The 15,067-nt window shown below is 37.5% G+C and overlaps 7 protein-coding genes across 7 annotated transcripts; 2 read left to right on the top strand and 5 right to left on the bottom strand.

Moving 5' to 3' along the window:
- Positions 1-8: 8 nt before the first annotated feature.
- BDF20DRAFT_904391 (uncharacterized protein) lies at positions 9-4,562 on the bottom strand (the record flags this gene model as incomplete). The annotated part of the gene is made up of 18 exons (XM_053083024.1): positions 9-274; positions 366-489; positions 586-646; positions 799-899; positions 983-1,012; positions 1,109-1,202; positions 1,460-1,521; positions 1,669-1,773; positions 1,867-2,066; positions 2,255-2,383; positions 2,457-2,621; positions 2,705-2,744; positions 2,875-2,982; positions 3,052-3,860; positions 3,989-4,078; positions 4,210-4,231; positions 4,266-4,356; positions 4,441-4,562. 18 exons carry the CDS (start codon positions 4,560-4,562, stop codon positions 9-11), a joined length of 2,619 nt encoding a protein of 872 aa, XP_052941344.1.
- A 440-nt stretch (positions 4,563-5,002) lies between these two features.
- On the bottom strand, positions 5,003-5,200 carry BDF20DRAFT_811726 (uncharacterized protein; the record flags this gene model as incomplete). The annotated part of the gene is made up of 1 exon (XM_053076714.1): positions 5,003-5,200. A coding segment is annotated over one exon (198 nt), but the record flags the coding sequence as incomplete, so codon positions are not given.
- A 2,431-nt stretch (positions 5,201-7,631) lies between these two features.
- BDF20DRAFT_848130 (uncharacterized protein) lies at positions 7,632-8,395 on the bottom strand. Its single transcript, XM_053079848.1, has 2 exons — positions 8,271-8,395; positions 7,632-8,195 (listed from the first exon to the last, which is right to left on the bottom strand). Exons 1-2 carry the CDS (start codon positions 8,311-8,313, stop codon positions 7,888-7,890), a joined length of 351 nt encoding a protein of 116 aa, XP_052941342.1. The 5' UTR covers positions 8,314-8,395; the 3' UTR covers positions 7,632-7,887.
- A 10-nt stretch (positions 8,396-8,405) lies between these two features.
- Positions 8,406-9,267, bottom strand: BDF20DRAFT_85822 (uncharacterized protein). Its single transcript, XM_053080397.1, has 2 exons — positions 8,778-9,267; positions 8,406-8,706 (listed from the first exon to the last, which is right to left on the bottom strand). The coding sequence occupies exons 1-2, from the start codon at positions 9,131-9,133 to the stop codon at positions 8,640-8,642; spliced, it is 423 nt and encodes a 140-aa protein (XP_052941341.1). The 5' UTR covers positions 9,134-9,267; the 3' UTR covers positions 8,406-8,639.
- Positions 9,268-9,401: 134 nt separating this feature from the next.
- On the top strand, positions 9,402-10,281 carry BDF20DRAFT_909766 (uncharacterized protein; the record flags this gene model as incomplete). The annotated part of the gene is made up of 2 exons (XM_053083631.1): positions 9,402-9,846; positions 9,911-10,281. 2 exons carry the CDS (start codon positions 9,402-9,404, stop codon positions 10,279-10,281), a joined length of 816 nt encoding a protein of 271 aa, XP_052941340.1.
- Positions 10,282-10,467: 186 nt separating this feature from the next.
- On the bottom strand, positions 10,468-13,312 carry BDF20DRAFT_909765 (Cullin; the record flags this gene model as incomplete). The annotated part of the gene is made up of 8 exons (XM_053083630.1): positions 10,468-10,492; positions 10,581-11,443; positions 11,528-11,698; positions 11,763-12,167; positions 12,228-12,353; positions 12,423-12,761; positions 12,826-13,188; positions 13,271-13,312. The coding sequence occupies 8 exons, from the start codon at positions 13,310-13,312 to the stop codon at positions 10,468-10,470; spliced, it is 2,334 nt and encodes a 777-aa protein (XP_052941339.1).
- Positions 13,313-13,529: 217 nt separating this feature from the next.
- On the top strand, positions 13,530-13,721 carry BDF20DRAFT_812789 (uncharacterized protein; the record flags this gene model as incomplete). The annotated part of the gene is made up of 1 exon (XM_053076827.1): positions 13,530-13,721. The coding sequence occupies one exon, from the start codon at positions 13,530-13,532 to the stop codon at positions 13,719-13,721; it is 192 nt and encodes a 63-aa protein (XP_052941338.1).
- Between the last annotated feature and the right edge of the window lie 1,346 nt (positions 13,722-15,067).

The following is a 15,067-nucleotide window of genomic DNA, read 5'->3' as shown; positions in this document are numbered from 1 at the left end:
CCTTTGCTTTAAAGTGTAACAGCAACAGCGGCAATTGCACCTAATGCAAGAGCCATTACATTAACTGAATTAGAGGAATAGCCTTCAGAAGTTGCATTAGCAGATGCAGCAGCTGCGCCGACTGGTTTACTAACATCAGCGCCCTTAGTAGCTGCGGGAGTAGCAGTAGGAGTAACATTGGTTGCACCCTTAGCAGGAGTAGTAACAGTAGGAGCAGGAGCAGGAGCATTAGCAGCGCCGGCAGCAGCAACGCCAGATGGATTAGCGGCAATGGCTAGTGATACAAATTGAGAGTTTCAGTAAGATTGTGTAACTGATTAGAGAATATCCATTTGTGAGCGATTTTATTTGCTCTGAATACTTACAGACAGGACTCGCGGTTCCGTTACCTTTGAATTGGAAGGCAGAGGAATAAGACCAAGTGCCAGTTGAAGCTTGTCCGATACGAACCCAGTATGTACCTGAAGCAAAATCATTCAAAGGATGCATCTATTTTTGCACAATCATGCAAGCCATATACCAAATTAATATTGTGCCTTTGCCAACAATACGACGAACCGTTGTTCGAATATGAAATTCGCTTACATCGTATCTTCCAATCGAACAATCAACAGGAGTTGAGGGATCAGTAATTTGAGCGACAATACTATACATGAATATTAGGTCAATTATGACAATGGTAAGTAGGTCGTAGGACACCATGCATCAAGGGTTGATTTTGATAGATAAGAAAGGGGCGAGGTACAATTATCAAGCCCTTTCATCCGTGAAAACAATAAAAATAATAATATACGTTACTTTGAGTTTTTGAAGTCACCGTTAAGCAAATACATATCACACTTCAAACCAGCATCAGAGGCAGTAGTCGTCCAAGTGATGTTACCATGACCACCAGCAGTCTATTTGCGCAGTGTACGAACAAAACTTATATTAGAGATCTCTCTTGTCAAGATAATCACTTGCAATCGAATTCAATACTCACCCAAACAGTTTGGGCCCAAGGGGTTACGATCTATGAAAATGCAATTGCAATCAAACAACTTTCTTAGTACCTTTCTTCTTTGATAACCAACCACCAGGTAGAACTTTGCTATATCGTCGTACTTACAGTAACAGCAGCGACATTAGAAACTGCTGTAAGAAGACCAGTAACAGTGAAGAAAGCAAATTTCATTTTTTTAGAAGATATATTAGCAGTAGTGCTGTTTAAAGGTTATATTAAAGGAATGGAAAGGGCAAAGAGCCTGCAATGACAATAGAAAGGAAAGTAAGATAGGGATATATACCGTGTAAGAAGGAAAGTAACGCTGAAGAAGAAGGAAAAAAAGTGTAAAAGAGAAGTTGTGAACTTGAAGTCCACACTTTTCAGGCTTGTGGGACATTAGAAACACGTTGTAGAATGTCTGAAAAAGAACTGTTCCCAACCTCTTCAGTTAGTGTTTCCAGTAATTTGCTGCACTCCTGTTGTGTAGGCTCTAGAAATGCCAATTGATCTAGTCTATAAGATGAGGCTCCATTTCCCTAAAGATTACAATAAACAATCAATTCAAGGTTTAAAAATATTGGAAACAGATTGGCTGTATTTGGCCATTTCAGCATTGAAGATGATCGTTTCCCTCCATTTTTTATTTTTGGAAAATGTCGCACAAACTGAATTACAATACTTACAGAGAGTGTACACCGAATCGAAACACCTATGACACTGTTCAATAAACGAATTTGCGATTGTTGAGACATGTTACGAAAATGGTGAGCAGTAATATTCATTAAAAACTATATTGTTGAAAAATTCAGTTGTTTAATGAAAAAGTAAGTATAGTAATCTAATGTTACTCCTTAATTGACCCAAGGGACGCTTTTACTCACTTCTTCTCCTCCATAGATATTACAGCTGCTGGTTCCATCATCAAATCTCCATTCGATCCAGCCTTCCCATTCTTCTCCGCTTTTTTTAGGATGGGTTGGTCTTGGTCTGAAGACCAAGACATGATTATTCTGTACGGGTACTCCACAGAAGTCGCAATGTGCCTCATGGTGTTTTTTTAACGGCAACAAGCAATTCGTATCTACGACAGATGTAGAAATAGGAGCAATTAGACGTCAATAATATGTAGTAAATTTCTTACTTTCTTACGTGCAGTTGCTGTTATTCGGTCACCCATTGAGTGCTCCAAAAAGTCAACTTTTGGAAACATCTTTGCAGGAGGTTCGGTGTATTCATCACACAAGACATAATTATCATGTCCTGAAGAACGTAAATGGAGTTTCCACCCAATGATAACTCCCTCCGCTTGAAATTGGTCACTTTTCGTTTCTTTAGCATGCCATAAGGGTATAATTGAGCGAAAGGATGAACTGGATAATAGACTGCTCAAGGTCGAGACTAAAATAGGATTATTAAAGGAGAAAGACAAAGCATAATGAGAGCATTGTGGTTTCTTACGTGCAATACTTACTGTTATAAAGTTTTGTGCCACAGACAGCGCTTCCATTAACGTACCAAATGTTTCTTGATTTATGCCTATCAGATGTGACTAAACGATCAAGTAGAATATACTGACCCAATCTCAACTTTCTGGACTCTCGACCAGCATCTTCCCATAACGTTACATCCATTACACCTTTTTCATAATGCATAATGTTGATAGCAACAACAATGAATATAGAGTCATGTGTAGAGGATAAGGTAGTTCTTCTTAATTACCTGTATTATCTGCAATTCGTAACGCATACCTGTCCATTTTCTTTGTTTCTCCCGAAGACGATTTTTTTATATAAGGGTTCTTAACACGAAAGAATTATTTATGAGTACTTGTTGATTACCAAAAGTTTGAAGTATATTGCAAAGACTATAGGGTGCTTGAGATAACTTACATTATTGGCGAGACCGATTACCTTCCCCAACAGTGTAACGTTTAGCATACGATGAACTAAATCTTTGACGTAAATTCTAGGCATGTAGCTGGAACAGTCCATGAAACCCTAAAATATATAAAAGTAGACAAGTCAACACAGAAAAGTTACTACGATCTTCGGGCTGCGACAAAATACCTCTTCATCACGTTCAGTGATCTCGTTCTTGGGATCTGTTTTTACTGTTCCTTGACTTTCATCGATTATTTGTGTTGCCAAATTAACCTTGGCTAGATTTGCGTCTTGTGCCTCCTTTTCAGGCATCAAAAATATAACGGTTTCACCTCCAAGCTCGAGAATAACCTCTTGCGGTTGACTACTAGGGATATCTGACTGTTGCTGTTGCTGATTCTGCATAACAGGACGGTATATTCCAATGTAATCATTTCTTTTGAAAATCGAAGCTAACTGAGTCTGGTCATCAAACAAAGATAGCACTACCGGCATGCAATCACTACTCATATCTATAAGATATAAATCGGTCCTTTGCGCTTTGGTCATTCGTCCATCGTCATTGCTTGCTAAAAGTAGATTTGGTGTGGGGTTTTGATGGACAACCACTTCAACATGAATGATTTTTAGCCAAAGAGACAAACCTGCTTCAAATGACTTATTATTCGACAGATCCGGGTCATAGATATGCTTGATTTTATGCGGGAATTCTTTTAGCACAAATTCTTTGTCGTTTCGGTTAAGCATAATAAGAAGTAGTTCAGTAGGGGGTATCAGTGCTACACGGTATCGGCGAGGAAGAGTTGTATCTTCATATCTATTAATAACAGGCGAGTTGGCTTTTGGTGGGCATATCATTCTAATTTTACGGTCCTTAAAGAATAATAATTGACTATGATTCTCTTGCTGTCCGCATTCAACTCTATAAGTGATCCAACGATTGTATTTTGGATGCATGTATAGATCTAAATCACGCATATTTGAGTCATCAGTTACTGTTAGTTGATGTATAAAATAGAGGAAGAGAGAGAAAGAGTTAAGGAAACAATAAAATAGACTACAGTTATTAGTGTGATGTTTCAATGTTTTCAATTCAAGCTGAAAAGGATATAAGTATCGGAACCACTGCTCTTCTCCCATGACTTTGTCTTTACTTCTAAGAGGAAATATTCAGCTGCAGTGCTATCATAAACGGCTTGTATTGAACTGAAACCTTTGTTGTTACAATACGTTAAACTTATGACAGACCGAGAGATAAACATTTTTTAAAATTGCATCCTCCTTACTTTTATCAAATCCTTTAAATTTCTTAATGAACGTCTTCTCCCACTATTTATATCATACAGTAAATGAATAAACAATGTTTCTACTTAAGTTGTTTCCTATGCAAATGTTTGTACCTTCAATTCCAATATTGACAATAAAACGGTCATTGTTATTCCTGTAGGATATTGCGACAATGTCTCTGCAACATTAACTGCTACCCATGACCTGCAATTCAAAGCAAAGATTGTAAATGTCAGTTTTTCAAAGATTATTGTGACAAGATCGATCAAGTCTAGAAAAAAAAGATACCAAGGAATTCTGGCTGCTGTAACCAAAGCATTCTTTCCTGGATTATAGTCTGCTTTTCTCAAAAATATATTGTGCAAACGACTCTGAATATCCCTCACAAGTGTGTCGAAAGCCTTCGCCATTGAAGAATAATGGAGCTTAGCTTGTTGACTATTTCTGTCTCCTGTTGGAAACACGATCTTTTCCAAAAAAAAAAAAAACCGAAAAAGAGTGCCTTAATAATTTTCGCGTATGAACGGAGTAACAATCCTTGCTAACGATTAAACATGATTTTTACTAACCCAATGGGCAAACAGACTCATCAGAAAATTACCCTGGGAATGTCAAAATATGTATTGGAATTGGAAAACCCTAAAAGAGGACTAGGGAAAAAAGATAGTGGATTACAATGCAGACTAGGTAAAAACGGGACAATCAAGTAATGATGGTAATGACGCATAGAGCCAGTCTAGCAGTCTAGCAAGGGCTGTCCTAATGTTTCTGATGGGGTAGGGGGCATTTTTTTGTTCTGAAGGTAATCGACCTCATGAAGAAGCATTTGGACAATTGGTCAAGATATACTTCAGTTGACCGGGGGATTGGCACGATGTTTTATGGGTCGAGTGGCGAGTTGGTTTAGCAAGTGAGAAATGAGGTCAACGACAGTTGTCGGAAGTTGCAGACGGTTATGCACTTGTAGGCATTCAATAGCGTGGGCTTTAGTGAGAGTGCATAGGGGTTGGAATAGGCAATGGGCTGAGTAGCAGCTGTTGGGGAGCCAGGCCGCATCTTGATTATACGTTTAAAAAAATCTTTTATTACAATATTAAAAACCCAATGAGCACCAAAAATTGCCCGGGGCAGATCCTAATGTTTCTATAGTATAAACTATATATTGCTAAAAACCCCTTTGGGAACAAGTGTAAAAAAGGATTTTAATCAGTTGTTACTATGTGAGGGCTGGGTCAACCATTGTAATAGGGCGTAGCCTAGTGAGGGGTCTGGTGGAGGTGGATCCAATCCATGAAACAAATGATCGGGTTCATAAAGAATGTGGCAAATGGCCGACCAACGGATGTTCCATGATTGGCGAGTGGCGGCTGATCGAGTATCCCATAAAGTATGGATTTTGCGATATTTTTAGGATCAGCTTTGACTTTAACCTTAGATTTCTTAGTAAACCAGTAAGTTTAGAGCACAGGAACTATATTATTGGAAAGCTGGCAATTAGCTCCATTACATGTACAGCTTCAAGTAAAATATATCGACAAACGAAATCACGTCATCATATTAGTATTGTGTAATAAGAGTAATCGTCAGCTTTTCGATAGGTATAAGTCTCCTCGCTTTCAAAAGTAATTTTCTTATAAAAAAAACCCACAATTGAAATCGAATTTTCGAGTGTATGTGATTGGCAGAGTTCCCTTTTACATCTTAATAAAATGGCAGTGATTTATTGAGTTGTTGGCTAAAAGATCCTTGCTCAGAACAAGACTAGATGTGGTGTTAAACATACTTTAAACAAGTAAGTTACAACAAGGCGGACTGGATTAACGCTTGAATAATGAGATTTAATAGACGTAATAATACAAGATATTGCTATCAGAAGAACAGAATCAAAAAACTACTGAACAGCACGACTATGGATTAGTGACTAAGATTCATACGTGCTATATCTGAAACGCAGCCAACAAGACAGATGGTCATTACACTAAAACTAAATTCTTTTCAAATACTTTGATTTTCTTTTATTAGAATACGGGTTTCAAGTTCCTTCTCCAGGATCTCTGTCTGAGGTTTACTTTTCAAGAAGCTTGTTTTTTGTTCGAGGCATTGGTATTAGCAGCAGGAGAGGCATTAGCAGTAGCAGGCGGGGGATCAGAAAACTCCAGACGTTTGCATAACTTTTTCATTTTTGGGATGCCATCATCGGCCGAAGACTAAATAGCGTTATTAGTACAACGTATTATAGCTTATTCACGTGTTTGAGTAGCATAACTTACGTAGGACACAACTTGTCCAAAGGACAAAGCCGGCTTTATCTCAAACGAGAAAAAAGGGCAGAAAATATTGCTGTGAACTCCAATATTCTCTGACCAAAGTAAACCTACTTGCCTCGGTACTATCTTCGAAATGAAGATGGGCATACCTGTAATCAAGTTGAAAGTTAATTCTAAGTTTTACGCAGTTTCTGTCGCTTTTCCTACGTACCCTTTTGTCTTTGATTTTGTAAATGTGAATCGCTTTGAAAAGAGTGAACAAATTAACGAGCGAACAATTGTTCACTCTTTTCAAAGCTTCATCAGCATTTAAAAAGACTAAAGGCTCTCCTTGGATAGAGACCTGACGGTCCCTTCTCCAATAACTGTTGACACGTTAGAAGAAGTAGTCCATGGGATAACTATGGTTGATTTTCCAATATAAATTTTGTTGTCAATTTGTCCCATGATAAAAATATAAGATTGTTATATGAAAGAAAGAGCATTTACAAAAAAGTGTCTTCGACACTTATTTATCTATTTTATTATAACCTCCGCACATTCAAACCGGTATCTGAATATATCGTGTAGTCTATAAACTTCCTTTCGATTGACTCAATAGATTTACCTTGTCTGAGTATGAGTAAGCCGCACATTTGGCATTGATGTTTGGGACATGGAGAGGAAAAGACAAGTCCTATGATGGATAATTAATGTAAGGCAGCCGCTTCCCGCAAGAGCTGTGAGGAAAACAGATTCAAGGAAATAATATTGTGTGCTTTACTAAGGACGGATGGGATTTGAAAAGGAATGTCATGGAGTATCATTCAAAAGAATGAAGTCCAGATAGCCCAATGGATACTAAAGCAGACGGTGAAAAATTGAGCTTGTTCAGACGAAGGTAGGGATGGTGGCAGGTGTAATCGTAGAGTGGCAGAAATGCTTTAGGATCAAAGCAGAAGGACGGGAAATATACCGCGAGGCCTTCTTGCCATATCAGCCAGCGTGGAGGGCAACTAGTTGTGAAATGGTCAGACGTGTCGGTATCATGCTTACAAAGTCTGCAGGTAGCCGATGAAACTACCCCCCCACGGCTTGTAAGACTGAAAAGCATGGTAATTTTTTCATGCGAAAATCAAGCGGAAAAACAGTGCACGCTCAAGTTTACTCGGGATTGTTATTCCATGTTGATGCTTGATTTACTTGAAGTTCATAGATTGAAGCATTCTCATCTGACAATAATATAGACAACCTGAATTCCAACATTATTCTTCGCTAGCCCCATCTACTATGTCGTTATGGAAAAGAACCCATATTACAATATCAAATGTTTATTTTCGTTTATCCATATTCAAATCTAGAGATATCAGATTAAAAAGAAGTATATACATTACAAATAAAAAGGAAAGAAAAGGTATCAACCATGTCAATGCTGGACAAATCCCATATTGTCAGAGATAAAAGAGTCGAAGCAGTCAGTTGGAGTGAATTAAAATTTGTTGGTGCCCTTTTTGCCCTTCTTCTTCTTCTCCCTTAACTTTCTAGCATGTCTATTACTACGAGGACCACTGGTTGATATCTTTTTCGTTGTTGTCTGTTCTGCCTCATCTGTCACCATAGCAACTGCACCGCTAGTGGAAGTGGTATCTGTAGGGTTGGTTGTGACTGAGTTATCTTTTGTTGTATCTTCCATGTAGTCACCTACAGAAGGTTTTGTGACAGCTTCAGCTTGTGCTTTTGCTAATCGTTCAAGACGAGCATCTTCAACCGGTTTAAAAACTTGTTGTCTTTTTATAGCTACATCATTTGAATGTTTTTCAATGCTTAAAATCTTAATTCAATACATCCTCAACAACAACAAACAACTCTTACCTCTGGTTCGCTTCTTTTGCTGTGATCTCAAACTTTTACCCATCCTTTACAAAAATCTATTGTATAAACTGGCAAAAAACACTAGGTATATGAAGGAATCTCGATTTTATGGCAAAAAAAAAAAAAGCAAATCAACGACAGCCACAAAGCAGTCATGCTCTCGATGCAAAATGAGCTTTTTTGAGGTCCTTTTATGCAAAAATAGGGGGTAAGAGGAAGGAGAGGTTTGATAGTACTTCAAACCAATGGGTCATTCGCTCCTAGGTATGAGTGCTTCAGCAGGTTGCTGTAATATCTCCTTTAGAATTTCGTTCCTAAAGTAATAGGATGTTACTAAGCGGCTCTTACAACTGGAGCTCTCTTCTTTACCTATTCCTGAAATTGAAAAGAACTTCTTTCAAATGATCCATATTTCGAATAGGTTGGTTTCCTTCTTCTATGATATCATGACTATCTCGAAATTAGCTTTGTTTAAGTTATGAATGAAACTGAAATTATTTAGCTTACATCCTTGGTGCAGCAGTTCCTTCAATTGTTAAATTCACAAGTGGTACGTCATGGTCAAATTGGTCACTCATTTGCCCTTGTTCTACTATACATTCTGTCACTTGAAAATGCGGGCTATAACTATTAACACTCTTTAAGTGTGTTGCTGTTGAATCCAAATCAACTAGAATGAGTTTGTCTTTTGGTACTATTGGAAACTCTTCATCTTCAAAAGCATAATGCACCACAGGGTGTTTGTAAGTGTTATTGACTTGGTCATGAATGACAACGAACTGAGGTATTTCTAGTAATTGCAGTTGACTTGCAGGTGTCGCTGTTGTTGGTGTAGCCGTAGTTGATATAGTGGTTGGGTCCATGAAGGGTTATTTTAGTAGGCTTTTTACCCAATGGAGAAGAGATAAGCGAAGGGCTTTTGCCAGATGATATTACCAAAATAATTTTTATTCAGGCTTTTATGATTGGTTGGCTGTGCATAAAATCCGGCTTTTCTTGACTTGAGTGTAAAAAAGAGTCGTTTTTTTTTTTGTTAAATGTGGGGGGTTGGGTTGGGTTGCCCAGTTTGCTCGTCTCTTTCTTCTTTTCCCATCATCTTTGCAGCAACGTAACTGGCCTATTCGCAAAGTCATGTCTCTCCAACACTCTACTTTTGTCTTCAGCATTTTGAAACGAAGAGTTGCTTCTCAAAGCCATGTGACTGCAAGAAGAATGCAATGTGTTCGTTACAACTCTTCTATCAATAATAAAATTGCATCAAATAACTCTACAACTACAACGAGGACAGTTGGAAAGGACAAAGCTGACACACCTACTACTACTAGTACTTCTAATGCAACTGCTTCAGTTACAGCAGCATCACTCAATAACACTAATGATACCGAAGAAAAGAGTGAAAAGATCAAGCCAGCCACCATTGAGAAATTACCCTTTGTGCCAGTTATCAATATTCCCAAAACAGAATTTGCATACCATTCCTTCTTTTCGCTGCATAGACCTTTCTTTGGACTGGCAGATGATAGCGATCGACCTTTTTTTTCAAACAGAACCATAGAAGAAGAGGCACAAGATAAATGTAAGCTTTTGGTCAGAAGAATTTCTCAGGATAAACTTATTAATTAACATTTTTGTTAAAACAGTCGATGATGCATTAGCTGATTGTATGAAGGACTTACAACCCTTTGTACCACCAGAAGACATGAAGTACAAAGCCTCCAGCGAACAAATGAAAATGAACCATAACGATAAATTTGATTTTGGAGAAGATATCGACGATGCCATCCATGATGAGGATTTACTGTTCTATTCAGAGTTCAATCGGAAGTCAAGCCTACCGATTCATCATATGCCAGACAGTTCAGAAGTTATTGACTTTTTATCTGATGTTGAATCAAAGATGAAGTTAGAAGAAGAGGAGGCAGCAGAGATAGAGCAGAGATTGCAGACGATAAATAAGGCGAAGAAAGCCAAAAGACGATATCAACCGTTAAAATCAAACAAGAGACCTTAGGATCCATATTTAAATCATGATGAAAAGCCTTAGAAGGCTTCGTATTTATTTATTCATTTTTGTTATGTTGCTTTTTATTCTCCAGCTTCTACATTTATATATTTCATTACAAGTCATGTTATCATATAGAACACTATTTTCCTGTAAATTCACTTTTCTTTTGTTACTCAAAATTGCGTGGACAACTTAGGCCAGATAATGATATGAACGTCTAACGAATAATAATGGACGATTAAACCAATAAATAAGCGGACAAGATAATCTTATCTGATTTTTTGTTTCACATCAATTTTTTTTACCTGTCTTCTGCGTCTCTTTCCAAATATTCCCTATCGATAAGCGCTTCGATACGTTTCTTTATCATCACAGGGCTTGGTATAAATCGCGAACTCAACTGTTTCGTCGCTTCTGCGATTAATAAATTATGTTCCATAGTCTTTCTGTCCTTCATAATGCGGACGATACAGGCTTCAATCTGATGTTTACGTTCTTCATCTACTTTATCCTGTGTTTGTTTTCTTTCGTTATCCGATTCAACTTTGGACACGAAAGCTTGTATTTTGATACGAGCCATATTACTGGTAAATCCAGCATTGAACGTAAAAGTATAGTTGGAGGCATTGCTCTTTTTGCTTTCCCTTTCCTCTTCACTGGCTGTTGACTTTCTCGTTAAAAGCTTATATTTTCCTGCTGACAAAGACTGCAGAGTTCTCTTCAGATCTTGTTCTGGTATTTGGGTATTGTGAAGGATTTCGTCAAATGTTAAAGAATCATTTTCATTGAAGAGTAAGAGAACAATCATGGCGTATGTAGAGACGTTCAATAGATGCTTTGATTTGCTAAATTGGGCCCGTAAATCTGCTGAACCCATTTGTGGCTGCCATGTCAATCTTCTTCCGCTATGCCGGTCAAAATAAAATCGTTCGAAAGATTGACAAGCTTGTAATAGATTGGCAGGTAAAGTACATTTTGGCGAAGCTGATAAATTAAGAGGCCAGAATGTGGACGTTAATACTGTAACAGAAGTGTCAAATAATTTGTCTGCATCCGTTGTAGACCGTTTTTCCAAGTAATCTTTGAATTGTGAATTCATTTCTGCCGATAATTTCATATCATTAAACATTCCTTCTAATTTGTTTGTAAATTGATAGCCACATTCTCTCTGTAAAATAATACAGTGAGCAAACCTGCCATTCCATTTTATCATGATGCTTACTATGCAATTCTGTGTGATGCTGCCCCCTACCTTTAGTTTAGATAACATGCCTCTTTCTGCATCATCAGATACGCTTCTATTAAACAATAGACGCTTGGCTAAGTGCTGCTTATAATATCGTTCAAATACATCTTTATCCTGCAAATATCTGAACAATGTAATCGTTTTATCCAGGATGTCATCCACTTCATCTTCTGATTTCTAAACCAAAATGCTTAAAGTTTAGATCAATATTGTCTCTATTGTACTCTCAGTTCTAACTTACTCCTTTCAATCCTTTTTTGAGATTCTCGTCAATAAATAAGGATATAAATTCCGCTGATTTTTGGTTTTCATTGATGAAATGCTCAAACGCTTCATTGAAAATGGTTTGGAATGATTTGTCATTATTGGCTGCTTGTTCTAGCAATTTGTCAAACTTCTCTTGCAAAGATAAAACTTGTAATACCCAATTGATAGCAGCGTTGGAACCCTTCTCCTGTTGTCGGTGTTCTTTCAAATCAGTTGTTGTATTTTGATTGATCTGGCTTCCTAAATCCAAAATATATTGACTCATAAAGGTTCTCATTTCGTTCAGTCCAGCTGGAACGCGTGCAAAGAGGTTGTACATGCGCAGGAGGTCAGTATATTTATCCGCATCCAACATACTTTTCAGACCAGAGTTTGTCATCTATGCAGAAATAGAGGTGAATAAAATAAAGTTCTTAAAGTTGCTCTTTCCATATCCTACCTCCATCAGTGTTTTCAGATTCTTAGCTATCAATTGTGTTTCCACTATATTTCTTATTTTGGGTTCTGTGGACATTGACAAACAGTGAACTGTTCTTTCATATTCCTCGTCTAATCGTTTTTCCACCTAACAAAGGATTTACAGAATTTATCAGAACCACTTCGAATCTCAAAGAAACCATTAAAAATCTCTTACTCTCCGCATAAATTCTGGCGCATCGCATTCTGATATCAAGGTTTGGCTTTCGATCTGATAAAATGATGTACTGGTCTCTAAATACTTTGATTCAAAATCCGTAGCATAAACAGTGGTCTGCGTTGATGGATCAGCTAATTTGACCAGCATATCTACCGCTGATTGTAAAGCACTTCTATCAATAACATCGCCTGTTCTTTCCAATTGAATTTGCCGTAACATAGCAGATATCAGGTTTTGCTGGATTGGGTATTTATTTGAATGTATAATTCTGTCACGAAATAAGTTTAAACCCATATCGTAAATGCCTGGTAAATTATACTTTGGCAACCTTTCATTCTACAAAAGCTATCTATTAGATAAATGTAATGTTATACATGGCCTGCATCATGAAGAACTTTACCAGATAGTACAAAACCTGCAATATTAAATCGATGGCTGCTGTATAATCATCCCATACTTTTTTAATAGTGTTCAAAAATAACGCACCTTCGTCGGCAGTTGCATTTGACGCGATAAATTCATCAGCTGAGGCTGTGTTGGTAAAGGCAGGTACGACTTGTTGTTCAGCAATTGTCTCCAAATAAGTTGCAATCACCTTTTCTACATCGTGGTAAAGTCTTTCGCCAAATTGCCGAATAGTTAAATTGTAGGCGGTGCGGTATAACAATTCATAAGACAACTCTCGTGCTTGTTTTTTAAATATAACCATCATAGCATTGCTTAATATCTCAAATCCTTCATCGTACTCTTGTGTATGGGTAGGCTGAGTTAAGAATTCATAAATGAGAAACTAATCTAGATTGGCATAACACATAACCGAAACCCAAAATGCACTTTCTACTTACCATACGCTTTACTGGTCTGATTCTACCTTTTTTTAAAGACATTATTATAATGTAGAGTAGTAATATAAAATGGAATAGTAGCTCTAATGCGTGATATGCAAAATTGGGAAACAAGAGAGGGAAAATTATGCCGTTACTTTTTTTATGTGCTGTGCAGTTTTGGGACACTCCGTTTTTTAGGTCGCCCTAACTTTTGCCCTTGTTTTTGCATGATTATTTTCCGGTTTTCCTTGACAGCGGTTTCCAAGTTGACAGTAAAATGAAGACTTCAACGACTACCAAGAATAATATTCAGCAATTGGCTAAAGGAGTTAGCTCTTGTTCTATGCAAGCTACAGCTTATGGACAGTGTATTTTGGCAAGTTACAAAGACGTTCATGTCAACATGTGCCAGAGTGAATTCCAGGCATTCAAAGACTGTGTTCAACGAAGTGTAAAGATAAGAAGATAGTTTAAGAAGTTCAGAATGTTGTTTTAACCAACTCTTGGTAATCTATGATTAGTTAAAAAGGAAATGGTAGAAATGCTCCAACACATTGTCAATAGAGTAAATGACAACAATATTACAGACGTATGAATACCCTTATTAGACCTTCAACGCATCCCCAAATAAAAAAGGAAAGAAAACCAGGTGAAACGAAGTTTTAATAGTAAATTCAGAAAGTACAGAAGATACAGTTACGCCATTACTGCACACAAGACTGTTGTATTTCGCTTCTTTAGACAAAGCTTATCAGTTGTGGGCACTGGGCATTTCACATCTTTCTGTTTGTCCTTTTGTTTACTTCTAGCCTAAATATACTTCTATTATCGAAACATCTGAATTATATCCTGAATCTATTCCTCAGTGATTCGAGAGGCAAAAACTTTAGTATCTGTTCAGAACTGCAAGGTAAACCAGGAAGAGCATTTCACTGCTTCTTAAACCTACGGAATCTGTCCAAAAAGCAATTCTATATAAGTAATTTATTGTATAATCGACAAAAAAGTAAGCTCTACGTTCTTCATGACCTACTTTTGATATATTATCCTTTTTCAATTTTTTTCATGAGACCGTCTGAATGCTGAAGTTCTTTGCCGGAGAAGAGGAAATCAATGGTCACCATCACCGTTTATAGATTACTCGTAGAGATTATCACTTTTGAAGATGAACCATATGCTCTAAAGCGGTAGAGTTGGCGAATCAGCAAAAATAGAGACGGCCGTAAAGTTTCCGTACAAGCGGCCCCCTCTACTCGATTTGAGGCTTCAGTTAAGCAACTTAATATCAGCAGTAGTAATGTCTCTACCATTCAGGAAGAGGCAGAGGTTAAACTGATGGAAATAAAACAGTCTGCTTTGGGCAAGGAAAAATGCTGGATTAGAAAAGTCGACCGGTGGTGACCTCTTTGAGCCAGAATCCTTCAAAGGCTGTAAGAAGTTGACATTCAATTGAAGTGGAAGTCAAATGAACTGGGTGGGGATAAAGCGGTAATGAGAACTAATACTGCAGTCATGGAGGCACCTCCTGACGTTAAAAGTGATGAATACTTTACTCTGCCTACGTTTAGAGAGCGTAAAACTCTTAGTCCATAAGCAGCATATTAAAGTTACTTTGGTAATGTTGCTCTAATGAACGCACTGGTTCGCAAATGTATCTACTGGTCGAGCTTAAAGCCAAACTCGATTCAGCTGATAATAGGCTTGTAGCCATATAAGGTCAGCGTCAAAATATAATTCAAAAAGGGGTACAATTTATTATGACCTGTGTTAGCCACTCTTCTTGGCGACAGTGGAATTTTGACCTAACCGGTCTGT

This window comes from Mycotypha africana (genome assembly GCF_025528875.1).
Source record: "Mycotypha africana strain NRRL 2978 chromosome Unknown BDF20scaffold_1, whole genome shotgun sequence".
Taxonomy (NCBI): domain Eukaryota; kingdom Fungi; phylum Mucoromycota; class Mucoromycetes; order Mucorales; family Mycotyphaceae; genus Mycotypha; species Mycotypha africana.
Note: the sequence above shows the minus strand (reverse complement) of the source record. Positions and strands in the feature narration are given on the sequence as shown.

What these genes read in the sequence shown, in the direction of transcription:
- BDF20DRAFT_848130 (XM_053079848.1), bottom strand. Translation starts at nt 8,313, where the DNA reads ATGGGTAAAAGTTTGAGATCACAGCAAAAGAAGCGAACCAGAG. An exon ending in GCAAAAGAAGCGAACCAGAG is followed by an intron (nt 8,196 to 8,270) that starts GTAAGAGTTGTT and finishes CAAATGATGTAG; the next exon opens with CTATAAAAAGACAACAAGTT.
- BDF20DRAFT_85822 (XM_053080397.1), bottom strand. Translation starts at nt 9,133, where the DNA reads ATGGACCCAACCACTATATCAACTACGGCTACACCAACAACAGCGACA. An exon ending in GGAACTGCTGCACCAAGGAT is followed by an intron (nt 8,707 to 8,777) that starts GTAAGCTAAATA and finishes ATGATATCATAG; the next exon opens with AAGAAGGAAACCAACCTATT.